This window comes from Bos javanicus, chromosome 1 (genome assembly GCF_032452875.1).
Source record: "Bos javanicus breed banteng chromosome 1, ARS-OSU_banteng_1.0, whole genome shotgun sequence".
Lineage (NCBI taxonomy): Eukaryota > Metazoa > Chordata > Mammalia > Artiodactyla > Bovidae > Bos > Bos javanicus.
The window spans coordinates 37,537,273-37,564,241 of NC_083868.1; the positions used below are offsets into that span (position 1 = coordinate 37,537,273).

The 26,969-nt window shown below is 35.9% G+C and overlaps 1 protein-coding gene across 2 annotated transcripts in view; it reads left to right on the forward strand.

The window, feature by feature from the left end:
- Positions 1-26,969, forward strand: part of EPHA3 (EPH receptor A3) — a 406,584-nt gene that overhangs the window by 116,673 nt on the left and 262,942 nt on the right. For both annotated transcript variants that reach the window (XM_061434537.1, XM_061434453.1), the window contains exon 3: positions 6,169-6,829. In XM_061434537.1, coding sequence (XP_061290521.1) covers positions 6,169-6,829 — 661 coding nt within the window. The remainder of the gene's footprint in view (positions 1-6,168; positions 6,830-26,969) is intronic.

The following is a 26,969-nucleotide window of genomic DNA, read 5'->3' on the forward strand; positions in this document are numbered from 1 at the left end:
GTCCTAACTCTTTCTCTTATCCTCTGAAGTCAGTTCAGTCACTCAGTTATGTCTGACTCTTTGTGACCCCATGGACTGCAGGCTTCCCTGTCCATCACCAAATCCCAGAGCTTGCTCAAACTCTTGCCCATCCAGTTGGTGATGCCATCCAACCATCTTGTCCTCTGTTGTTCCCTTCTACTCCTGCCTTCAATCTTTTCCAGCACCAGGGTCTTCTCCAATCAGTCAGTTCTTTGCATCAGGCAGACAAAGTATTGGGGTTTCAGCTTTAGCATCAGTCCCTCCAATGAATATTTAGGACTGATTTCCTTTAGGATAGACTGATTGGATCTCCTTGCAGTCCAAGGGACTCTAAAGAGTCTTCTCCAACACCACAGTCCAAAAGCATCAGTTATTCTGCTCTCGGCTTTCTTTATGGTCCAACTCTCTCATCCATACATGACTACTGGAAAAACCACAGCTTTGACTGGATGGACCTTTGTCAGCAAAGTAATATCTCTGCTTTTTAATATGGCTTTCCTCAATAATAATAATAATCTCTGGTCTTTCTTTCCCTTCCTGGTTTTCCATCTCTTTTCTCTATACTGTATCCAAACTGAGACATTGTCCTCTCTATTTTCAACAAGATATTTGTAATATCATTATCAAACTTCTGCTAATTACTTAGGAGGTAAAGGTGGGTGGGAGGATGGATAGTAGTCATTATTGTTAAGATTACTGGACATGCCATCTCAGGCATGTAACTTCTGGCTATGATTATCTTTAGACTTTGGCCTGCATCTTGTTGCTGATGCTGGATTTTCAATATCAAATCCCCGTCTTCTCTCTCCTCAGTCCTCTGGTTATAAATGTATTCCTCTGATTTGACCCCAAATCATCATCACCAACAAAGCCCCCCAAACCCCCAAATTCTGTTTCTCATTTGTCTCAACTCTTTTATTTTACTCTACTTTTTAATATAATACTATTACAAGTATGTGTGTGTGTGTGTGTGTGTGTGTGTGTATACTTTTGAGGCCTATTGGCTAAGAAAATTCTATTTAATAATATATGGAAATATAGTGAGTTTGTTACATACATCTGGGTCTGAAACTTGCCAGTGACATTTTCCTATAAGTGGTTATGCATTGCCAAGCTTATGCTGATGTGTGATAAATGTTCAAATATTTCTAGGATGAAAACTACGTTTTGAAACAGCTATGATATGTGCAAAGGGAAAAACATGTAAGAGTAGAAACAGGAGAGGAGAAAGAATGACACGAATCAACTTCAATATCACTTACAGTTATTAAGAGGGCTTCCCTGATAGCTCAGTTGGTAAAGAATCCACCTGCAATGTGGGAGACCTGGGTTCTATCCCCGCATTGGGAAGATCCCCTGGAGAAGGGAACAGCTACCCACTCCAGTATTCTGGCCTGGAGAATTCCATGGACTGTATAATCCATAGGGTTGCAAAGAGTAATGAACACTGCTTTTGAAACAGCTATGATATGTGCAAAAGGAAAAACATGTAAGAGTAGAAACAGGAGAGGAGAAAGAATGACAGGAATCAACTTCAATATCACTTACAAGTTATTAAGAGGACTTCCCTGGTGGCTTAGAGGGTAAAGCATCAGCCTGCAATGCAGGAGACCCGGGTTCAATCCCTGGATCGGGAAGAACCCCTGGAGAAGGAAATGGAAACCCACTCCAGTACTCTTGCCTGGAAAACTCCATAGATGGAGGAGCCTGGTAGGCTACAGTCCATAAGACCACAAAGAGTCGGACATGACTGAATGACTTCACTTTCACAGTTATTAAGGGCAGCATTAGTCACATTAGCATTTTCTAAAGTGCAGAACTATGTGCTTTTTATTCACCATTGAAATATAAATGTAGTATTACAAACATAAGAATATTGGTATATTTTCTTTTTTTAATATTATCTGCAAATTTCTAAGAAGTGATTTAAACCTTATAAAGTAAATCACGAAGTTGTTTCTCACTTTCTAAATATTTAAGTTAGTCTATGCACTAGCTGTATCCCATGTTCTCCCTCTTTTAAAGAAAATGTAAACACTTTCCTCCTACTCTCTATTAGCAAGTAGCAAAAAATGTATCCAAGAGAGTAATTAATGTTAACAATGAGTATAAATCCTTTATTACTATAATTGGGGTTCATTAAAATGAGAGTTATTAGGTTAAATGCTGATTAATTGTTAAAAATATGTTTTCCCTCAAAATATATATTTGACTCAGTAACAAGAAGCTGTGCTATCTAAAAAATATAAATTGAATCACATCTTACACTGTATTTTGTTGATAAGGAGGCTCATTGTGCTAATGTTACAGGGAATAGAATTCTGAATCATGCTTCTAGGGAAAAGAAGTCTGGGCAAATGTTTTTCTTATAGTTGTAATAATCTGGAAAAAGAAAAAAAAAAAGAAATTCAATTCCGGTCTCTGTGGTCTAATGATAAAAGCTTATATAGTAAGAATATGGGAGCCAGGCTATTCCTGGAATTATTGATTTTGAAGAATTTAAGCTTTAGAAAGAATTTGCATTCTTACTAGTCACTAGTTCTGTGTCTGTGTTATTAGTTCTGTTCTTACTAGTTCTGTGTCCCTTTCTGCTGGACAGTGTTACTGCTGGACATCCCTTGAAGAGATTCTTCCTTAAGGATTAGAAAAATGAAGCAATAAATGCTTTGTACCTCCCAATTTTATATGTCACTAATTCTAAATCACCCACTTTCTTTGTTCACAGTGGCCTTGGCACAATGACTATGACAGTACATAATCTCTAATAATTTATGAATGTACACATTAGTTCTTGGAGTATGAAGATTGGGTAAATATGAGTATCCTTTTAATTTATAAAATGTAAGAATTACAACAGCACTTTAATCATTTCTGTTGCTGCTGTTGCAAAACTGCTTTTTTAGGAATTTTATTTCCACTCTCTAGTCCTCAGCAATTTCCTAGGTGGCTCAGTGATAAAGAATCTGCCTACCAAGCAGCAGACGGGAGTTTGATCCCTGGATCCAGAAAATCCCCTGGAGGAGGAAATGGCCACCCACTCCAGTATTCTTACTTGAGAAGTCCCATGGACAGAGGAGTCTGGGTGGCTACATACAATCTATGGGGTCGCAAAAGGACAGGACTGAGCAACTAAACAAGTCCTCAGCAGACACTAGAGTCAGAGATCTGCTGTTTTTTTGCAAGTGGTCTGAGATGGCAAGTCACCATCACTTACAGGCAATTTGGTTTTCATTACAAATTAATGAAGTGATAATTGCTCTCTGCAACCTTTTTATGCACAGAGCATGCTGGTGCTGTTTGCATTATCTTCTTGCAATTTGTACCTCTGCATTCAAGGGCTTGTGATAGCTTGCCAAATTAGCATTCAAAGGAAAATGTTAGACTACATTGATATCTCCATAATTAAAATCATATTTTACATCAAATTGTGAAAATCTTTACATGGTGTCATTTCTGTGTCATTTCTATTTGGTGTCTAACAAAATGCTGTCCAGAGCAGGAGAAAATTGCAACTGATTCATCAAATTACAAACTTATCTATTCTGATAAGAAAATTCTGACCTAAAATTTTTGAAGTCAGTTGGCTAATTTTTAAATAGGCCTTATCATCTAACGTTCTGTAAAATGCCCACAGAAAGCATTTATTCTCTAGAGTTTTTGTTAGCTCTATACTATACAATGCCATCATAGAATCAATGTAATATTAATAGAAAAGATGCAACATAATAATACTATTTAAGATTACAATTTTTTTTTTGAGCTTCAACTCAGTTCACAGGTTTTAAATTTTCTGATATTAAAGTTATACATTAATTTTGGTTTTGAATGTGACTTTATTTTTATAGGCACCTCAGTGTAAAATCCTCAGAAATGAGACTCTGATATATACTTTTGTTCTTAAAAGCTCTCCATATAATATATTTATACAGTGGTTGTTTGAAAATGATAAATTGGTGATTATTAAAAATACATTATGCGTATTTTCTTGTATATTATTCTAGGGTTTTCTAAAATAACAAAATGGGTTCCTTTGTTGGATGTTAGGCATGACAATAAAGACAAGCCAATTTTGTCTCCAGAAAATGAATGCTTCTCATATATTCCAGACCTTGAATGATCCAAGTTACTGAAATAAGTGGTGCTGTTTAATTATTTGCTTTTGGTTTGTTCTTAGATTGGTAGGAGAACTAAGGAGACTAAAGAGTTTTAAAACTGTGTTTCTCACATTGGTAGTGGGGCAGGGTGCAGCTTGGATTTGATAATTCAAACACTCTAATGTAAATAATTATTTTTTTGGCTAATGAGGTTCAAAGGCCAGATAAATGCCATATTTCTTTACTTTTGGTTATTGTGAATTAAAAAAAATAGCATTTTTATCTTACTTTGTAACTAGAAGTTGTGGATTGGAATTCCTATGTGTATTTAATAAATATAAGTAGAAAATACATTAAAATATTTTAAATGCCATTGATTTAGTTAAAATTTATTTAAAACTTATTCCTTATGAAAATAAGTAATTCTTTTAATGGAGAAGATTTTAGGAACCCATTTATAATGGGCATCACAAGGATTTCATTTATTTATTTACAAAGTTAAAACATATTATCTAATATGAACTTTATTATTTCCTTGAGTTTACTAAATATATTATAAAAAACATAATTTTTATGCATTGTATTCATCTTTTATTCCTAAAAAGTGAAGTTGTGTGAAGTTATAAAGGATATAAAGAGCTCTAAAATCTAACAAATGTATATGAAACAATGTTAAACTAATCTAATAATGTATCATGAATTAAATCTAACACTGAAAAAGATATTTAATAAATGTTATACGAAACAAAGTGTCTTAAGCACGTTAAGGTTATGAGGAGGCATCACAGAGAAATGAGCAAAGACAAGTGCTCTTTTTTTATACCATAACGAAAGAAGATCCAACATTTCTTTTGAAAACATAAAAAAGAGTTCACAGAGACAAGAAAAGCAGGTGCATAAGTGAAACTTATAATTCTCTAATCTCAATTCAAACTTTTAGAAAAAAATAAATGTAAGTTGGGAATAGTTTTTGGAAAAGCACAAATGCCAAACTGAAGAGTCTGAAGTTCTTACATGAGTAACGGGGAGGCCATAGAAGATTCGAACTCTAATATGACATGGAAAACGATGTATTTTCCTAGCAGCAATAAGATAACTGGGCATGGTGTAAACAGAGTGTAGACACAGGCGTAATAGTTAGAAACAGAAAGCGTCTCAAAACCTGTATAAGGATCAAAGAAGCAGTGCTTAACTTTTCTAAAAAGTCTTGAAACTTTTTGAGTGTATTAACAATGAAAAAGAGTTTTATTACCATCATAGCCCAAACTGCTATAACAACAACTTAAGTAGCCGATTTCTTGCATGTGGAAAATTTAACATGGATAAAAGACATTAAGAATTGAAATGTTCACTATACTTAAATCTTCGGTTCTACATGTATAACTATTTGTTGGATTTTGGGGAGATGGGAAGGAGACATGTTCATGTTTTTACTTCAGAAATTCAAAGTTCTCCATCATATATTTCTTGAAATGACCAAGTATGTTAGTAATGTCATGCATAAAGATACCTGGTAATGAAATAATTTAGATTCACTTTCTTTGTGATATACTGATTTTACCAAAGTCTGGCCCAAATTGGGGAAATTTTAATAAAGATAAATGCTAGGCAGTGGTATTTTTCTTTTTCTTTTAAAAGAGCAAACCAAAAAAAAAAAATCCCCTAAAATATACAACAAAATAATTTTTATCATGTTATTAGAGATGACTGATTTGACATTTTTATCCTAGGATGTTTGTCTAGGTCCAATCAATTTCTAAGCAACTTCTTCCTGAATATCACACAAACTCAAATAAAATTCAAATGTGTTCATCAAAATTTTGAATTATTTTGTGTCAAAGAACTCAGAGAACCTTGTAAATAATAAAAACTGCAAACAAGAATGTTACAGAATTGCTGCGCATCTTGATCTTTAATGAGCAACAGTGAAATTTCTGCTTGTTTTGTATTTCCTGTGATACCATTAACACCTTCATCTTGTAGTCACAATTATTCATCATGCTTAATTCATTAATTCTGCCTTTCTTTTTTCCTTCTTCTTTCATTCTTCAAGTGGGAAGAAATCAGTGGTGTTGATGAACATTACACACCCATCCGGACTTACCAGGTGTGCAATGTCATGGATCATAGTCAAAATAATTGGCTGAGGACAAACTGGATCCCCAGGAACTCAGCTCAGAAGATCTATGTGGAGCTAAAGTTCACTCTCCGGGACTGCAATAGCATTCCATTGGTTTTGGGAACTTGCAAGGAGACTTTCAATCTGTACTACATGGAGTCTGATGATGATCATGGAGTCAAATTCCGAGAACATCAGTTTACAAAGATTGACACCATTGCAGCTGATGAAAGTTTCACGCAAATGGATCTGGGGGACCGTATTCTTAAACTCAACACTGAGGTTAGAGAAGTAGGTCCTGTCAACAAAAAGGGATTTTATTTGGCTTTTCAAGATGTTGGTGCTTGTGTTGCCTTAGTGTCTGTGAGAGTGTACTTCAAAAAGTGCCCGTTTACAGTGAAGAATCTGGCTATGTTTCCAGACACAGTACCAATGGATTCCCAATCTCTGGTGGAAGTTAGAGGTTCTTGTGTTAACAATTCTAAGGAGGAAGATCCTCCTAGGATGTACTGCAGTACAGAAGGTGAATGGCTTGTACCCATTGGCAAGTGCTCCTGCAATGCTGGCTATGAAGAAAGAGGTTTCATGTGTCAAGGTAAGAGTCCTTCTCTATTGTCCCTAGAGTGGTACTTCTTACTTGTGAGTTTATGGTAGAGTAATTGAAATAAATGAAACCAGCCCGAATTCACTTAGCAGCAAAATGTGACTCAAACTAAATAGAGACTATTTGTAGATGAAATTTATCCCACTTGATGTGTTAATTCATAATTTTTGTACAAATACTAGCATATTTGATTATGTGGTGCTAGCCTACATACTACTAGACCAATTGAAGGGGGGGCGGGAATCGCTGTCTCTTTTATGTAGAGGGAAGAAATAGCATTGGAACTAAGCTAATCTGATTCTAACAGAATTAGATTCTCCACTGACTATTTATGGTTGTGCTCATCAATCTCATAGTAATACATAATTCATTACTATAAAATATATTAATAGTGTCTCTTCAGTGATCTGTGCATAAAATATGGATTTACTTATAAAACATTAGTGTTTTAATAAAAAATATTTTATTTAAAAATCCAGGGTTGATGCTTCAGTTTTTGGTATACAGAGGAATAATTTAAATTATTTAAAATTTTGATCATGGTAAGTAAAATCAAATAAAAGATCATCTTTTCCACAAAAGATTATATTAGATGATAAATTCCACTTAATCCCAAAGTTTGTTATTTAGCATTAGCCAAGGTTTAGTGTTTAAGAACACACAAAAATTATCTTTAAAATTTTAAATGTTTCAGTACATGAGAGAATTTAAATATATAGTCTTTGGAATCTAGTCTGTTTTAATACCTTTTTGTTGCTGTTAACTTAATCAAAAGAATTGAGTTTGTATTCTACTTGTGGCCATTTAGTAAGTCTCAAGTCCATGTGAAAGAGATGAATCTACTTTATATATAAACTGACCTTTCTCAGAATCTGAACAGGACATAGCATTTTGCTTTTAACTATAGATAGTTTGGCACCCAACTCCAGTACTTTTGCCTGGAAAATCCCATGGACGGAGGAGCCTGGTGGGCTGTAGTCCATGGGGTTGCTAGAGTCGGACACGACTGAACGACTTCACTTTCACTTTTCACTTTCATGCATTGGAGAAGGAAATGGCAACCCACTCCAGTGTTCTTGCCTGGAGAATCCCAAGGACAGGGGAGCATAGACAGGCTGCTGTCTATGGGGTTGCACAGAGTCGGACATGACGGAAGCGACTTAGCAGCAGCAGCAGCATAGATAGTTTATAGATTTTTTTTTTTTAATGACAGGAAATGATACACCCTAGTCTGATACTTTTCCATGTTATTTAGATCCTTGGCAAGAGATATCAGAATACTGTTGCTAAATATGGTTTTGAAAATTCTAAACTGGAAACAACATACTAGCTACTACTTGCTTAGAGAGAAGTCTCAGTAACCTTTATATTCCACTTTGAATTGTATTTTATCACTGTGGTACTGTTTGTGTTATCTTTGTGGGATTTATTTTAAATAAAATAATAAAAGCTTAATCAGGGAGCCTCTAAGGAGCAAATGGCAACCCACTACAGTATACTTGCTGAGAAAATCATATGGACAGAGGAGCCTCATGGGCTATGTTCCGTGGAGTCACAAAGAGTTGGACGCAACTGAGCGACTGAGTACAGATGAGGAAAAATTGAAAAACTGATTGTTTCCTCCAGTTTGTTTTCTACTGACAGTCTCTGATATCCACACCAAGAAAGGAATAGATGTGTCTCTGTCTCAATATCATCAGTATGTGCCGAACTATCTCACACATTTTTTTCCACTGAGCAAGAACCTAATAATTGTTTAGATTTTAAATAATTTTTATATGATGCTTTGTGTCTTATTTAAAAATATAATAGAAAAATGTGTCAGCCAGATAAATAGGATCACATAAAATGTTAATATAAATAAATAAAACATGCACATAATTAACCAATATTACATGCTGCCTTGAGACAAACTTTAGTAGAAGAATTTTTAAAAAGAAACTGATATTAAATTGTATTCAGAAAATTCACAGTAGACTCAGAATTGCTTCTGTTTTTTAAACTTATTTTAATTTACCGAACCACTTCTTCAAAGTAACTTATGTTACTCAATGATATTCTATGGCAAAATTACTCTTAGAGATAATATTTGTTATCAAAGTTTTATTTCCTTGATTCTTATAGTTCATTATATTGAAGATATTACTAGCACCTCCTCGACATAGTGATGATATATTATCAGACTTTTACAACATTTAAAAATACTAATTGCAGCGTTAGATGCATATGCACAATAGCAAATTATTCAAAGAAAAATATACTGAATTAAGAACTAATTATAGTAGAATAATAGATAGAAGATAAAATGGGATATGATTGGAATTTACAAGTGTAATGACTTTTCAGTAACGTAACTTAAAGGTGCAGCTTGTTCTTAGGGTAATGCTAAGGGTAACCAATTGCTTATGTTGCCAGGTGAATTTTAGTTCAGTTCAGTCCAGTTCAGTCACTCAGTTGTGTCCGACTCTTTGTGCCCTCATCGAATGCAGCACACCAGGTCTCCCTGTCCTTCATCTACTCCTGAGTAGGTGAAGTACTCAAACTCATGTCCATTGAGTCGGTGATGCCATCCACCATCTCGTCCTCTGTCGTCCCTTTCCCCAATGGGTCAGTTCTTCATATAGGATGGCCAAAGAATTGGAGTTTCAGTTTCACCATCATTCCTTCCAATGAATATTCAGGACTGATTTCCTTTAGGATGGACTGGTTTGATCTCCTTGCTGTCCAAGGGACTCTCAAGAGTCTTCTCCAACACCACAGTTCAAAAGCATCAATTCTTCAGCGCTCAATTTTCTTTATAGTCCAACTCTCACATCCATACATGACTACTGGAAAAAACATAGCTTTGACTAGATGGACCTTTGTTGGCAAAGCAATGTCTCTGCTTTTTAATATGCTCTCTAGGTTGGTCATACCTTTTCTTCTAAGGAGCAAGCGTCTTTTAATTTCATGGCTGCAGTCACCATCTGCAGTGATTTTGGAGTCCCCAAAAATAAAGTCAGCCACTGTTTCCACTGTTTCCCCATCTATTTGCCATGCAGTGATGGGACCAGATGCCATGATCTTAGTTTTCTGAATATTGAGTTTTCAGCCAACTTTTTCACTCTCCTCTTTCACTTTCATAAAGAGGCTCTCTAGTTTTACTTTGCTTTCTGCCATAAGGGTGGTGTCATCTGTATCTGAGGTTATTGATATTTCTCCCGGCAATCTTGATTCCAGCTTGTGGTTTATCCAGCCCAGCATTTCTCATAATGTATTCTGCATATAAGTTAAATACGCAGGGTGACAATATACAACCTTGATGTACTCCTTTCCCTATTTGGCTTCCTCCTATTTCATAGTAAAAGTAATACTGTATATTCCAATTATTAGAAGATGTGTCAAGGTATTCTACTTCATGCTGATTTACATGTAGTGTTGAATCTAAATCAACTGTGTATTAGCAAATTTTTTAATATGTCAGTTTAAATGCATAGTCTACTATGTCTTAAATATCTAATACACAACCAATTAATTTACAGCCTGTAATACAATAGGCCAGCATGGCTTGAGGCTTGTAATTTTGCTTTTGTTGTCAGTGGTGGTGCTGGTGTTTGTTATGGTTTCCTTTTTTAATTTTAAAAATCTGGTTGGTTTTTAAGCTTGGGAACTAGTCAGGATCGTTTGCTATGACTCACAAATCATTGTTTATCAGCAGGGCTTCAATTCAGGCACACAAAGGAATGGTATTACTTAGAATAGATATAGATGAAAAGATAACTAAATACATTTCATTATTTCATGAGCTTATTTTTTTGTTTTGTTTTGTTTCATTTTACAGAAGGATGGAACAATACCTTGACATACATATGTGGCTAGATTTTAAACACCTCAAGGTAATTTTATAACACAGTGATCAGCAAACAGAGGTTTACAGTTTTCTAAAACAGAGGAAAATAAGACTCAGTCACTTTATTTCAAGAAATATTTAGAGAGAAGCTACTTAATTATAAGAAGTATAGTAAGAATGCAAAGAATTTTTTAAAATATGCATTAAGCCCTTATTGGATGCCAGAAACTGTGCTCATTTGCTAAGTTATGTCCATGAGTTATCTTATTTATCTCTCAAAATAGCCTATGAGTACATCCTATTATTAGCTCCATTTTTTAAATGAGGAAGTTAAAAAAAAGTTTTGAAAGATTAAATATCTTGCCTTAGGTCCTTTAGGAATGTTGAACTTGAGATCTGAAGCCAGGCAGTCTGATTCTGAATGTGGCAGTTGAAACGTCAACCCACACTACTTTCCCATTTTTCAGTCCAATTGTGGCAGAGACCAGGAAACCCCACAAGGACACGTATTCTACTGAAGTTAGAGTATATTAAAGGATGAGTAGGACCATAGGCAACTGGCACAAAGTAACCAAGAATCTGTCAATATAAGGTCCATCTATTTCAGCTTATTTATCACAGCTCTCTGTTTCTAGATTTTTAGGAAAGAAGAATTACTAGACGAAATACCATGGGCAGACTAAGATTAGCTCAGGTGATACCTAACAAAATCTGGATAAACGAGTTGTCAAGCAACTTAGATATGCCAAAATGTATAGCAAATTTAATTCAATATCTCTAAAAATCTCTAAGTTCTAAATAATAATGTACCAGACAGTGAGAAAATGTAGATAAATAAGTCAGTGTACCTCCCTTCTCAGAGCTTACAATCTAATATGAAAGAGATAATAAATGAATAATTTTAATACAACACAGACCAATAAATCTTCTACTAGGTACAAACTTTCTTGACAAGGAAGCAGAAGGAGAGATTAACTTAGAGCATTTCAAAGTTAATCATGGAAATTATTTATTAATCGTGAGAAGACTCTGCATTGAGAGTTTTGAACCCATCATTATTGTGCTTAGAAACTTTTGGTTAGGGAGAAAGGGAACTATCTTACCCAGCTTATGCATTCCAGAAGGAATAGTTTATAATTTGTTTATCAAGTTATTTTCTCAAAGATCCCAAATGTGTAGAAGTTCCATTAGTTTTTGTGTTCTGACCTTATTCTATACAGAGGTCTTATAAAGGATCTAAATTTCATTAGTAGGTCATTTTTCCGATGTTAGTAATGAAATACTCTAAATTATCTATTCCCCTCTAGCTAGATATTTGGGATAAAGTTCATTGAACTAAATGATGAAAATGAGACAATCTCTGATAGGAAAAATATTTTGTAGACAAAAAGCTCATCGATTTCAGAACTATAAGTAAAACCAAAGGTATCTTTATGCAGGATCACAATTTTAGCCATATCATTATACTTGTCTTGTACTTGATATAAACTTTTATATAAATTCATGTTTCCTGGAATGAAGAAAAGTAGTAAAGCTATACTTTGACCGTGGATTCAATTATTAAATATATATGCCAAATCCTGCCAAGGATGCTAGAAAGAGAAAGATGAATATTATCATTGCCAAACTAGTTTGGTTTATAGTGCAAAAATGTGTGTATGTGTTTTAAAATATTTTGGTTTCTGTCTCTAAAAAAAAAACATATTTTTAAGTGAATTATTAAACAGAGCTAAGTCAATAGTTTACACCTAAAAATAAGTTGTGTGTTGAGGGCAGTGTATTTGTATGGGAGGGGATGAGCGCGAGGAAAACAGAATTTTCTGTAATAAGATGCTTTATGTTGCTGGCTTTTTTTGCTAGGGAAGATTGAACACAGGAAACATAAGAGTGGAAAATTATGAACCTTTCTATTTCACATACTGGTAAGAGGGAAGAAATAAGGGAAGACTGTAACAAATGTTAATAGATAAAGATTTAATCAGAAATTGCATAGCCAAATAAACTGAAAATACAAAAAAGAAAACTTTCAGGAGGGTTCAGTTCAGTTCAGTTCAGTCGCTCAGTCGTGTCTGACTCTTTGCGACCCCGTGAATTGCAGCACGCCTGGCCTCCCTGTTCATCACAGACTCCCAGAGTTCACTCAAACTCTTGTCCATTGAGTCGGTGATGCCATCCATTCAGCCATCTCATCCTCTGTCGTCCCCTTCTCCCCCTGCCCTCAATCCCTCCCAGCATCAGAGTCTTTTCCAATTAGTCAACTCTTTGCATGAGGTGGCCAAAGTATTGGAGTTTCAGCTTTAGCATCATTCCTTCCAAAGAACACCCAGGACTGACTTCCTTTAGGATGGACTGGTTGGATCTCCTTGCAGTCCAAGGGACTCTCAAGAGTCTTCTCCACCCAGTTCAAAAGCATCAATTCTTCAGCGCTCAGCTTTCTTCATAGTCCAACTCTCACATTCATACATGACTACTGGAAAAACCATAGCCTTGACTAGACGAACCTTTGTTGGCAAAGTAATATCTCTGCTTTTCAATATGCTATCTAGGTTGGTCATAACTTTCCTTCCAAGGAGTAAGCATCTTTTAATTTCATGGCTGCAATCACCATCTGTAGTGATTTTGGAGCCCCAAAAAGTAAAGTCTGACACTGTTTCCACTGTTTCCCCATCTAATTCCCATGTGGAGAGTACTTATTAAGATGAATTTGGTAAAACAGAAATGCACATATAAATAACTACAAAAACTTAAACTAATGGTAACATAATTATTTAGTAAGGGAAGTAAGAAATCATGCATCCAATTTGGTTTTCTAGAAGTGTCTCTAATACGTCATTTTAAAATATGGTCTTTCTTTAAATGTTCTCTCTCATAGTATGTCTTTTATTTTACCATGTGTATGTGTGACTTACACCTTTTTTGGGCCATGTTCCTCAGATTTTGACAAACTTGCTTGATGTTGAGACTATGGTCAAATTACAGGTTGAGATGTTATTATAAGATGTTAATAAACCTCTTTTTAATAAGATAGCATTGAAAATTTTCAATTACAAACCTAAATCCTGTGCTATTTGCTTTCAGTTATTGACAGTCAGAGTTTACTTGGTTCATTTCATTTGGGAAATCCTTCATAGTTCTTACATCCCAGGATAACACTTTTGTGTTTTGAAGATTGGAGGTGTGAGGAAATTTCACATTAACACCAAGGGAGCCTTGTGATCTTTACATATGTATTTTTACTCTTGGCAAATGAATTGTTTTATCTATTTTGATTTACTTGGAGAGAAGAAATGAGAATGCTAATGTTTTTTTATTTAGTCAGTTAATTACATTTGAGCCAGAGACCTGGGAGTTACTATAAATATTCCTCCTACAAACTTTGTTTAGACTTAATATACCAAATACCTTATTAATGTCACTGAAGAATCTGTTGCTCTGTGTTTTATCTGTGTAGGTTCATTGTGGAATGCTAACTTCATTCCTTGTTCTTGTACATTAGCAGCTGGGTAGAAAAGTGTGTTTGATATGAAGTTTGAAGATGTGAATTCTCAATGATTTTCCATAATTTTGTTTATTTAACCTACCAGCTCTTACTCTTTACTCATTTCTCTGTCTGTTCAGAAAGTCTCTTAAAGAAACAGTCACGCTTTCAGTAACAGAATGCTCGCTTTGACAGAGGTGCTAGAGAAAATCGAAAACCTCAGAGGTTTCCCAGCACCTCCTTAGTCTGTGTGCATCTTCCAGAAGTACGAGATGTTCATACGTTTTAAGGAATTCAGAAGTATTTCTTTACAGTTGTTTTCAGACTGGAAGTGTCTTGAGGGGAGGCACTATATCATATCTATTTAAAGGACATTGTGCCTTCAACCTAGCAGATTATAATTGAAGATGTTTTCAATTAGATAGGAACTAGATGAATAATTATTCATTTCACTTAGAAATGACAGACTCACCCATTCAATAGTCTCTATCTAACCTTAAACATTAGAACTTAGAGATACCTTGAGGGAGAGAAACTGTCCGATGAATTTATATTTGTTGTTCAGTCACTCAGTCATGTCCAACTCTTTGCAACCCCATGGACTGCATAATGTCAGGGTTTCCTGTCCTTCACCATCTCCCAGAGCTTGCTCAAAATCATGTCCACTGAATAGATGATGCCATCCAACCACCTCATCCTCTGTCATCCCCTTCTCTTCTTGCCTTCTATCTTTCCCAGCATCAGGGTCTTTTCCAATGAGTTGGCTCTTTGCATCAGGTGCCCAGAGTATTGGAGCTTCAGCTTTAGCATCAGTCCTTCCAATGAATATTCAGGATTGATTTCCTTTAGGATTGACTGGCTTGATCTCCTTGCAGTCCAAGGGACTCTCAAGAGTCTTCTACAACATCACAGGTCAAAAGCATCAATTCTTCAGTGCTTAGTATTCATCATTCTCTAATTGGCTGCCTACCTTCTTTTAATTAGAAGTTTTCTGAGGTGACTTCATTTTTAGTTCCATTAAACCTCTAGTCTGTTCAATCATAGGTGATATTCCCTGTATTCTTTTATAATATCATTAGCTTTCATTTTTCTTCTTCTAAACACTCATGACCTTTGATTTTTCCCATCCAGTATTTAACAGTCTCCAGTTTTCTTTAGCACAGGTTTTTTCCACTGATTTTTCAAAAGTGTCTTTGAATTTACATGTGGACATTTTTATATTGTATAACCAGAGGGACTTATAGATTTTGACTGATTTAAGAAAATACAGTTTAGGAAACAAGCAATTACAATAGTAAAATGAAATTGCTAAATTTCAAAAACATTAAACCTAAAATTTTTGCAAACTGTTTTATACCCTAATATTTATTGTATACAAGACTATCTTAGATAGTTGGTGAAGATATAATAATAAATAATGTTCTTGCCTTGAAGAAATTATCTGAGTCAAAAATAAGTAAGCAAGTGAGTCAAAATATTTGTCAAACCAATTTACTTTATATAGAAAATAACTATATCTATTTGATTTATTTTAGATATTTATGTTCACTTGAGAATCACACAAAGAGAAAAGAAAGCAGTAGAGGAAACAGCATAAATTTTATGAAGTAAATGCCAAATATGCTTACATGAATTATCATGTGATATTACTAGAAACTTTCAATCCAAGCATGTCAACACACTATCTGAGCAGTAATTAAGTAAAAACTCTTTTCAAATCTGAAAATGAGAGGAAAAATAAGGGAGTGTATTTGATTTGTGACTTAAGTATTATAGTTCATTTTTAGTCTATATAAAAACAAACAGTATAAAGTTAAACCATGAATTTGCATGTTTAAGATACTAGAAAGAAATGTGAAATCTTTGTTCTGTATACACTACAAATCAGATTATTTTGAGTAGTCAGAGACAATTTAATTGCAAACATATTAGGAGAGATATGACCATCATTAAATTTAGAGAGTAGAACAAAATCATATCCAATGATTTAAATATCTCATAATAAATAAGAATGTCAAGTGATCAGCAACAAATCAACATAAAAGACCTTAAAAGATCCAGACAGTTTTATAGATGTTAAAACTATCACGCAATTTTAGTAAAATATAGATTTATCTTCAGTTATAGAAACTGCATTGTTCAAAGAGGGATAAATAGTAAGAATTTCTTCTTTGAATAAATATTTTACTACTCTTTATCCTAACCCAGAAGACCATTTTATATGTCAGTATTAAGGTATTTTCCTGAGGTTCTGACCTAGTTTGCAGTTGTCTTACATGAAATAACTCTAGGGTATTTGCTTTTAGAATATAAAGTTCTTTTCTATTTTTCTTTTATTTTTAGCTATGGTAAGGTCTGTAACGGAGAAGGCAATGGCACCCCACTCCAGTACTTTTGCCTAGAAAATCCCATGGACGGAGGAGCCTGGTAGGCTGAGGTCCATGGGGTCGCTAGAGTCCGACATGACTGAGACTTCACTTTCACTTTTCACTTTCATGCATTGGAGAAGGAAATGGCAACCCACTCCAGTGTTCTTGCCTGGAGAATCCCAGGGACGGGGAAGCCTGGTGGGCTGCCGTCTATGGCGTCACACAGAGTCAGACACGACTGAAGCGACTTAGCAGCAGCAAGGTCTGTGAACTTTCAGATACCTTGTCTGGTCCGATGTTTTAAAGTGGGAAATAATAATTTAGGTCACACCTATATGCCACATGTATAATCTTTGGGAGATACAAATAATTTGTTAATTGTGTAGCTTGTTTGAGAGTATGTCTGTGACAATATGGATGAAGCTTCTCAGGATGGTATTCACTATGCGAATCTCTGACATGAAAAAAAAATTCAGTTGCAGGAAGTAAAATAGCTCTGATTTTCCTTGAAATGGGTTATTTCTGTCACTGCATTTTCAGTCTCATTTCAAAGGAAGATCAGAATATTGCTCTGTTACCACTTACAAAATATCTAATCAATGTAAACTCATCTGAAAAGTGATTCAAATTTTCCAAGAAAAAGCCATGTCTGTGAAAGGGGAAATATTGGTTATTTTTAATATATAAAATTTATAGTTATTTTGACTTCTTAATGAATATTAACTTGTCAAATAGATTGTGGATCTGTCATAGTAATTTACCATCAAGTCTAGTTGGACCCTGTAGGAAGTCTTAAATTTCATTTCTTTAACTTAGATTACTTTGGGGTTTATATAGACAGCCTTCCTTCCTTCTGATTTGCTGCATTCCAGTATGTAAAAAAAGTTTTTAAAGCTTAGATATTATATAATCTATTGCTTTCTAAAAGAATATTCGTCTTCAGTTTGTCAAACTTATACTTTTTCTATCTGTTCAGATATTATCAAATCTTCCATATTTTAAAATTTGAGGAATGCAGTGTAACATTTTTACAGAATACATGGAAAGATTTTTAAAAGAGATTATTGATATTTCATTAACTTCTTCAATTTGTTTTATTGCTTTTAGTCAGCCTCTCCCAAAGGAAAGAAAATCAAACCCTATGCAAAATAAACTGAAAACTAGATCTTTTTCTCCACCTTGAGATGCATAGATTTTGTGAAATGCATCGGTAATCATTTCACAAAGATTGTTTTGCTAGTACAGATTCATTGAACACTTTCCATCTTATTTTCTGTGATTTATCCCCCCATTTCTCTCTGTGTTTGGATAGTTTTGACAATCCCTTATTAGTTCCAGAGTAGAACTTACAAGAGCTAATAAGGGTTTACATTACAGCTCTGACAGCTGGCACTAAACTTTAATAGAGAGTAATTGTACAGAGAAGTATGAGTTTTGATAATATTTGATAAAAGTGCTTCCAAAGTCAGAGCCATTTGGAAAGAATCATATGACTGGAAAGACTGAATGTGTACTATGCTATTGTAAATTCTCATCTTCTAGGATGTAGGCAAAACATCCTGTTGGCAAATAACTCTAAACTCACTTATGGCCCCCTCTATGAGAGAATAGAATCTATGATAGTAATAGAACTATCCTAGAATAAAACTTTGATCATATTCTCATCTACCGCTGTCCCTGCAGTCCTCAGAAATGTGTAGCTATCGATTGTCTTTCAGAAACACAGTCACAATGTAGACATTTAATCACAGATTTGTTGTGTGAGAGGAGACCCAGGAATCTCAAGGGAGCATCGAGATTATGAAACTCAAAATCATCATATGATCAGTTACATATTTTTTTGTGTGATTTTTTAAAAATAATAAGAATGGCTTCTAATAGCTAAAGATCTTGAACATGAAATATCCCTGAACTCTCTGTTCAGTGGTCAGTTACAAAGCCACAAGAGGTTAAAAGTGGATACTCTAATTGAGAACAGCTGCTATTTTTTGACATGAAGACTCACTTTCAACAAGAAAAGAGAAAGCATATGCTATGGAATGGGAGAATACTGATCTTGAATTAATGCATAAAGAACATGTAAAGGTTTGTGAAGCTCGGAAACAAACCTGTGTATATGAATGGTTGGGAATAAATAATTTTGCTTATCTGGTAGTTATTAGGGAAGAAAATCTGTATTTCAGAAATTAGGATCTATTTACTGTCTGTATCATACTACTGTATTGAAGATATATGAAATATTTCAATCTGATTTAGCACATGTAATGTTTCTCGGGCGTACATTTATCAATGTGCTAAATCGGAAAGAAAGAGAATACAGTTCTTCCTTCCAAGTATCTTGGATTCTAAAAAGGCATATGAACTGAATTTATGTTAAAAGGGTGAAAGACAATATTTTTAAGGAAATAAAAGTGGAATAAGCATGAAAGACAAATAGTGTTTAAGGACCCATCAAAACATGCTGCAAAGATGTAATAAATGGAGAGATTTCAACCTTTATGGAGTTAGATATTGTTCCATCATTTATTCATTTTTGTCAACAAACATCTAATGAGTGCCTACTCTACCAAGTATTCACTGGAAATGTGGCTCTGAACCAACCAGAAAAATGTCCCTGCCTTCAAGGAACTTAGATTTTAGTGGAAATACCAAGAAATAAAATGCTGATACAGACTTTTTCAGCATAACACTCATATAATTTTAAAGCCTAGTCTAATATTCTCAACTCAGGCAATTTTGCAACATTTGTCAATGTCTGAAGACATTCTTGGTTGTCATAACTGGGGAAGGAGATTGCTATTGGCATCTGGTGCTTAGAGGCCAGAGGTGTTGCTGAATATCCTGTAATGCACAGAGCACCCTCTACAACAAAGAATTGCCTAGGCAAATCTCTTCAAGATTGAGAAAACCTGATCTAGAATAATCTCTCCTTTTACAGAGCTATGAATTAAGGTTAAAATCTCAAATCATACATTAGCAGAGCCTAAATCAGAACCCAAGCTAAAGCATCTCACTCACAATTTTGCCTCAGGACTCATCCTTTCTGGGATTTACTTAGAAATATATGTAACTTTTGAAGGCATACGAAGTCATACTTACTACTTAGCTAATTCGAAAGTGACACTTATGCAAAAAAAATAAAATGAAATTTCTTTATCTGGGAGAAAAAATAAAAATTTCAGAAAGAGTCACATGAAGGTGAATATTTAAAAACAGGAAAAGAATATTACCTGCACAGAGCTAAAAAAAAGTGACTAGGATGTGGTAGTGCAAGAACTAAGAATGTGAAGAAATTAATAAAAGAGATATCAAGGAGAAAGCCTTTGGAGTTAGAGAATTTTCTCAGGCAAAGGGTCCAGACAGCTGCTACGGAGTTAGTTCTCTTTTAGGATACTCTGACATGCTGATACAAATTCAAATCTGACATTTGATTCCCTTTATCCTGTAATGTGATACTAATGCAAAGATGACAGGTAAATGTGGTTATATTACAGGATGTATTAATAATAACCTTGATAGAAAAAAGTTCCTATAGATCGAGTTCAGTGACTGTGCCTTTTTTGAAAATTAGAAGAACCCCCTCACATTAGCTTTATTTTTTTTTTTTTCCCGAAATAGCCACTTCTGTCCTTTGGCATGTAACTAAGCTCAACACTTCATTTAATTCCCCCAAAGGCCCATGGCCCTGGAGAAGTGGATGGCAACCCACTCCAGTATTCTTGCCTGGAGCATTCCATGGACAGAGAAGCCTGGCAGGCTGCAGTCTTTGGGTCACAAAGAACCAGACATGACTGAGTGACTAACACACACAAAGGCCCATGGAGAAGCACCGTCATGTCCCCATTTCCCATGAGAGGAAACTAGAGGCTTAGAGAAACTGCCCAGTTGTCCAAGGTCACATACAATTAGTAAGTGTGAAACTGGACCTTGAGTGTGGGGCAATGTACGTGACCTTGTGCCTCTCTTGTGTAGAGAACCTGGGGAAATAAGGAACCTGAAGCCCATCAACCTGTATTTTCAGAAATAGCCTGTGAAGCTCCAGGCTGTAGATATTGCAAGAATGCTTTTAAGAATGCTATTCAATACTTTTCACTATGTCTTCTCTCTGAGGCCCCTTACATTTACTTCTAGCTCTAGTACCAGACCCTGGAGGAGGAACTGGCAACCCACTCCAGTATTCTTGCCTTGGAAGTCCTATGGAGAGATGAGCTGTAGTTCATGGGGTCACAAAAAGTCAGACACGACTGAACATGCATGCCAGTACCAGAAGAGCTTGTACAGTTCCTTGGGCTTGTTTTCATGTTTGTAATTTGATTCATGTCATGGCCATGATACCTTGCTTGCATTCTCTATACAGGAACCCAGAATTATGTGACTTGTTACATCTTACAAAGAGCTACACCCTTTCAACGTGTCTTTTGGATACTAAACTCACAATTTTATTTTTTCTCCCTATATTCCTTTTGTGTGCTCTTCTTCACTTTTCAATGAGTATTTTATAGTAACCGATTCCATCTTGAATTGTGCGTATCCTGTCTGAAGTGTAAGTCATAAATACATTTGAATTGGCATTTATTGATTGCCTTGTGTGTACTCAGTGGTTAACATACCATTTGATCTTCAGCATAAGCCTTACAAGGTAAATATTGTTAGCCACACTTTACCTAGACAAGGCTAAGAGGACTTACTGATTTGCCCTGTGTCTTAATGCCAGGATATAAATTCAGGTCTGTCTAATTAAGAAACTCAATCCTTTTTCTAATCTAGTAAGCGAATACTTTCTTTTGATGATATTTTGCACAGCATCATAATGTGAAAATTTGCAAGTTCTTGCTGCTGAATTAGTGACTGGAGAACCAAGTTCCATTGGTTATTGGAACTGAGAAAAAAAGATTGACAATAGTTATTTAAAGAGGCAAGAACTTAATATATTCATTAATATAATACTTTCTTCATTTTTTTCAGTATAGAATTGGGTAAGATTATAACACAAAAATATTTTAACAGGGTATCTGGGGCCTTTATTTTTCAGGCATGAGGAACTGAGTCATGCCTCCAATTACCTCTGCTTCTATTCCCATTGCCCCTGCTCTTGCTGAGGACATGATTGATAGGAGATGATGGCGAGTGTAGAACCAGGGTTCACAAAACACTCGCTATGTGCCCAGTGTGTGTGCTTGCACAATATGCTTCATTATTAGCTTGACAGATCTCCAAGTGGCAGACTGGGAGTGAATTTTAGATTTGGCTGATGTATCTGCTACCATACTGGGTTTTTTTGAAGATCATAAATATTGGTATATGTAAAAATATACATGCATATGTAAGTATATATGCATGTATACATATGAATAACTTTACATGTATATGGATATATACAACATGTACATGTCTATTATATACATATATGTATGCAGGTTACATGCTCATATATATATATAAGCACTATATACTAATATATAAAGCTAATTTTTCTTTGAAAATTTATTGGTGTTATGCATTATAAAATCTTGTTTTGCTATTAGAAATTTCTTAACCTTTTCAGTTTTCCAGAATATGAAGGCTTCTATAAATCAACTATTTCATTAATATACTGAAACTCTTTTTAAATGTTGACGCTCAAGAACAGAAGTAATTCCCTAAGGCTTTTACTGTTTGTAGTTACTGCGTTTTAGTGACAAGATGTACACAGCTTTATATCCAAATCTATGTAATGATGATAGGTGGGATAATGGTGCTCTATTAAAGTTTCAGAGCACAGCTACTGGAAAAGAAAACTGAAAGTAAAAGCAGACTATATCTTTCATAAGGTTGATGGTTGCTCTTATTAGTGATGAAAAGGAGATGAGAAAATGCATTGGCTTGCTCTTTATTAAGCACAGCAGGTAAAGCAGATGAACGTCTGAAAGCTCATTGAACTGCCATAAAGAAATTTAAACATTGTTCACATTGGCCAGTGGCCAAGCTCATGCTGTAAACCTCAGACAAGGGTCAGCATTGCAAAGGAATTGTCAGTTCCATTTGTAGAAGATGGTTTCTGTTTATTCTTAGTCCAGTAATAAACCCAAGATTTACCTGACAGGTTTAGTAAGATTGCATTTGCTCTACCTGACTTAATATGCATCTAAATTCATCACAAAAAAAATCGAGTAAGATTCCTTGGCCATGTAATTTTTTTATTTAGACCTTGTTTGATCATTTTATTATAATATCTGAAATCATTGAATAAGCTTGGTTTCTGCATGTCTTGACCTAGAATATTTTTTAAAAGTCAAATTTAGAAGAGAATTGTAAAATACTGTGCTACAATATTGATAATAATATGGTACTAAAATATGGTACTAAATTTTTAAGTGAATAAAGAGCAAACATTCACTGTTACAGATTGTAATATTTCTATGATTATCGATGTGCTTTCTCATTCCTCCAGAAATCCTTGCAGAGATTAGTTCAAAAATCCGTATACAATGGATGCATCTTTTGTGTGAATATTGATGGCTTTTTTACTTACTAAGATTTGTACTTTTTTATTAATATATGCACTATATCAATACAAAGCAATAAGAGAATGTGGGTAACTTCCTTGAATGGAGGCACATATGGTGAACAAAGGAATTCATGTACCTACACTTTTCTTATACCCTTATTTTTTGTTATTTTAGAGATAGCATCTCTCCTTCCTACACAAACCATTTTCCACACAAACTCTTCAAAATCATTGTTGTTGTTCAGTCACTTAATCACATCCCACTCTTTGTGACCCCATAGACTGCAGCATGCCAGCTTTCCCTATCCTTCACCGTCTCCCAGAGCTTCCTCAAACACATGTTCGTTAGTCAGTGATGCCATCCAACCATTTCATCCTCTGTCATCCCCTTCTCCTCCTGCCTTCAATCTTTCCCCAAACCAGGGTCTTTTCAAATGAGTCAACTCTTCGTATCAGGTGGCCAAAGTATTGGAGCTTCAGTTTCAGCATCAGTCCTTCCAATGGATATTTAGGACTGATTTGCTTTAGGATTGACTGATGTGATCTCCTTACAGTCCAAGGGGCTGTCAAGAGTCTCCTTCAACAACACAGTTCAAAAACATCAATTCTTTAGCACTCAGCCTTCTTTATGGCCCAACTCTTACATCAGTCCATGACTACTGGAAAAACCATAGCTTTAACTATTCTGGCTTTTGTTGGAAAAGTAATGGCTCTGCTTTCTAATGTGCTCTCTAGTTTTGTGATACTTTTTCTTCCAAGGAGCAAGTGTCTCTTAATTTCATGCTGCAGTCACCATTGCAGAGATTTAGGAGCCCAAGAAAATAAAGTCTGTCACTGTTGCCACTGCTTCCCTATCTATTTGCCATGAACTGATGGAACCAGAGGAGAACTGACTCATTGAAAAAGACCCTGATGCTGGGAAACACTAAAGGCAGTAGGAGAAGAGGGCAATAGAAGATGAGATGTTTGGATGGCATCACTGACTCAATGGACATGAGTTTGAGCAAGCCCAAGGAGTTGGTGATGGACAGGGAAGCCTGGCATGTTCAGTCCATAGAGTTGCAAAGAGTAGGACATGACAGTGACTGAACTGAACTGACGAGACCGGATGCCATGATCTTTGTTTTCTGAATGTTGAATTTTAAGCCAGCTTTTGCACTCTCCTCTTTCACTTTCATCAAGAGGCTCTTTAGTTCCTCTTCACTTTCTGCCATAAGGATGGCGTCATCTGCTTATGCAAGGTTATTGATATTTCTCCCTCAATCTTGATTCCGGCCTGTGCTTCCTCCAGCCCAGCATTTTGCATGATGTACTCTGCATATAAGTTAAATAAGCAGGAAGACAATATGCAGCTTGGACATACCCCTTTCCCGATTTGGAACCAGTCCTTTGTCCCATGTCTGGTTCTAACTATTCGTTCCTGACCTGTATAGGGGTTTCTCAGGAGACAGGTAAGGTGGTCTGGTATTCTCATCTCATGAAAATTCTCCAAGCGAAGCTTGAGCAGTACATGAACCAAAAATGTCCAGATGTTCAAGCTGGATTCAGAAAAGGCAGAGGAATGAGAGATCAAATTGCCAACATCCATTAGATTATAGAAAAAGCAAGAGAATTCCAGAAGAACATCTACTTCTGCTTCATTGACTATGCTAAAGCCTTTGCCTGTGTGGATCACAACAAACTGCGGAAAGTTATTAAAGAGATGGTAATCCTGCCTCCTGAGAAACCCCTATGCAGGTCAAGAAGCAACAGCTAGAATTGGACATGGAACAAAGAACTGGTTCCAAATTGGGAAAGGAGTAGGTCAAAGCTGCATGTTTCCACCCTGCTTATTTAACTTATAGGCCCAGTACATCATGAGAAATGCTGGGCTGGCTGAAGCAGAAACTGGGATAAAAATTGCCAGGAGAAATATTAATAACCTCAGATATGCACATGACACCACCCTTATAGCAGAAAGTGAAGAGAAACTAAAGAACCTCCTGATGAAGGTGAAAGAGGACAGTGAAAAAACTGGCTTTAAACTCAACATGCAGAAAACGAAAATTACTGCATCAGGTCCCATCACTTCATAGCAAATAGTTGGGGAAACAATGGAAACAGTGACAGACTTTATTTCCTTGGGATCCAAAATCACTGCAGATGGTGACTGCAGCCATGAAACTAAAAGACACTTGCTCCTTGGAAGAAAAGCTATGACAAACTTAGACAGGATATTAAAAACAGAGTCCTTACCTTTCCAACAGAGGCCAGGCTAGTCATAGTTATGGTTTTTCAGTAGTCAAGTATGGATGTGAGAGTTGGACCATACAGAAGGCTGAACATCAAAGAGCTGATGCTTTTGAAATGTGGTGTTGGAGAAGACTCTTGAGAGTCCCTTGGACTGCAAAGAGATCAAACCAGTCAATCCTGAATAATCACTGAAAGGACTGATGCTGAAGATGAAACTCTAATACTTTGGCCACCTGATGCAAAGAGCCGACTCATTAGAAAAGACCCTGATTTGGGGAAAGATCAAAGGCAGGAGAAAAAGGAATCGATAGAGGATGAGCTGGTTGGATGGCATCACGGACTCAATGAACATGAGTTTGAGCAAGCTCTGGGAGGTGGTAAAGGACAAGGAAGGCTGGTGTGCTACAGTCCATGGGGTCACAAAGAGCCCAAAATGACTGAGCGACTGAACAACAACAACTACACCTGATATTATCCATTTGGATATAATCTCAAAATGTAAAGATTTGAAGATCTGTAACTTCAGTTCAGTTCAGTCACTCAGTCGTGTCCAACTCTTTGCGACCCCATGAATCGCAGCACGCCAGGCCTCCCTGTCCATCACCAACTCCCAGAGTTTACCCAAACTTATGTGCATCGAGTCAGTGATGCCATCCAGCCATCTCATCCTCTGTCCCCCCTTCTCCTCCTGCCCCCAATCCCTCCCAGCATCAGGGTCTTTTCCAATGAGTCAACTCTTTGCATGAGGCGGCCAAAGTATTGGAGTTTCAGCTTTAGCATCAGTCCTTCCAATGAACACCCAGGACTGATCTCCTTTAGAATGGACTGATTGTATCTCCTTGCAGTCCAAGGGACTCTCAAGAGTCTTTTGGACTCTGTGGGAGAGGGAGAGGGTGGGATGATTTGGGAGAATGGCATTGAAAGATGTATCATATCATATATGAAATGAGTCGCCAGTCCAGGTTCGATGCACGATACTGGATGCTTGGGGCTGGTGCAGAGGAATGGTATGGGGAGGGAGGAGGGAGGAGGGTTCAGGATGGGGAACACATGTATACCTGTGGCAGATTCATTTTGATATATGGCAAAACCAATACAATATTGTAAAGTTAAATAAAATTAAATTTAAAAAAAAAAAGAGTCTTCTTCAACACCACAATTTAAAAGCATCAATTCTTTGGTGCTCAGTTTTCTTCACAGTCCAACTCTCACATCCATACATGACCACTAGAAAAACCATAGCCTTGACTAGACAGACCTTTGTTGGCAAAGGAATGGCTCTACTTTTTAATATGCTATCTAGGTTGGTCATAACTTTCCTTCCAAGGAGTAAGCATCTTTTAATTTCATGGCTGCAATCACCATCTGCAGTGATTTTCGAGCCCCAAAAATAAAGTCTGATGCTGTTTCCACTGTTTCCTCATCTATTTCCCATGAAGTGATGGGACCAGATGCCATGATCTTAGTTTTCTGAATGTTAAGCTTTAAGCCAACTTTTCCACTCTCCTCTTTCACTTTCATCAAGAGGCTTTTTAGTTCCTCTTCACTTTCTGCCGTAAGGGTGGTGGTAAAATTACATTTTACTTGCTAATACTCATCTGTTGGGCTTCCCAGGTGGCATAGTGGTACAGAATTTACCTTCCAATCAGGAGACGTGGGTTTAATCCCTGGGTCTGGAAGATCCCCTGGAGAAGGAAATGGCAACTCACTCCATATTCTTGCCTAGGAAATCCAAT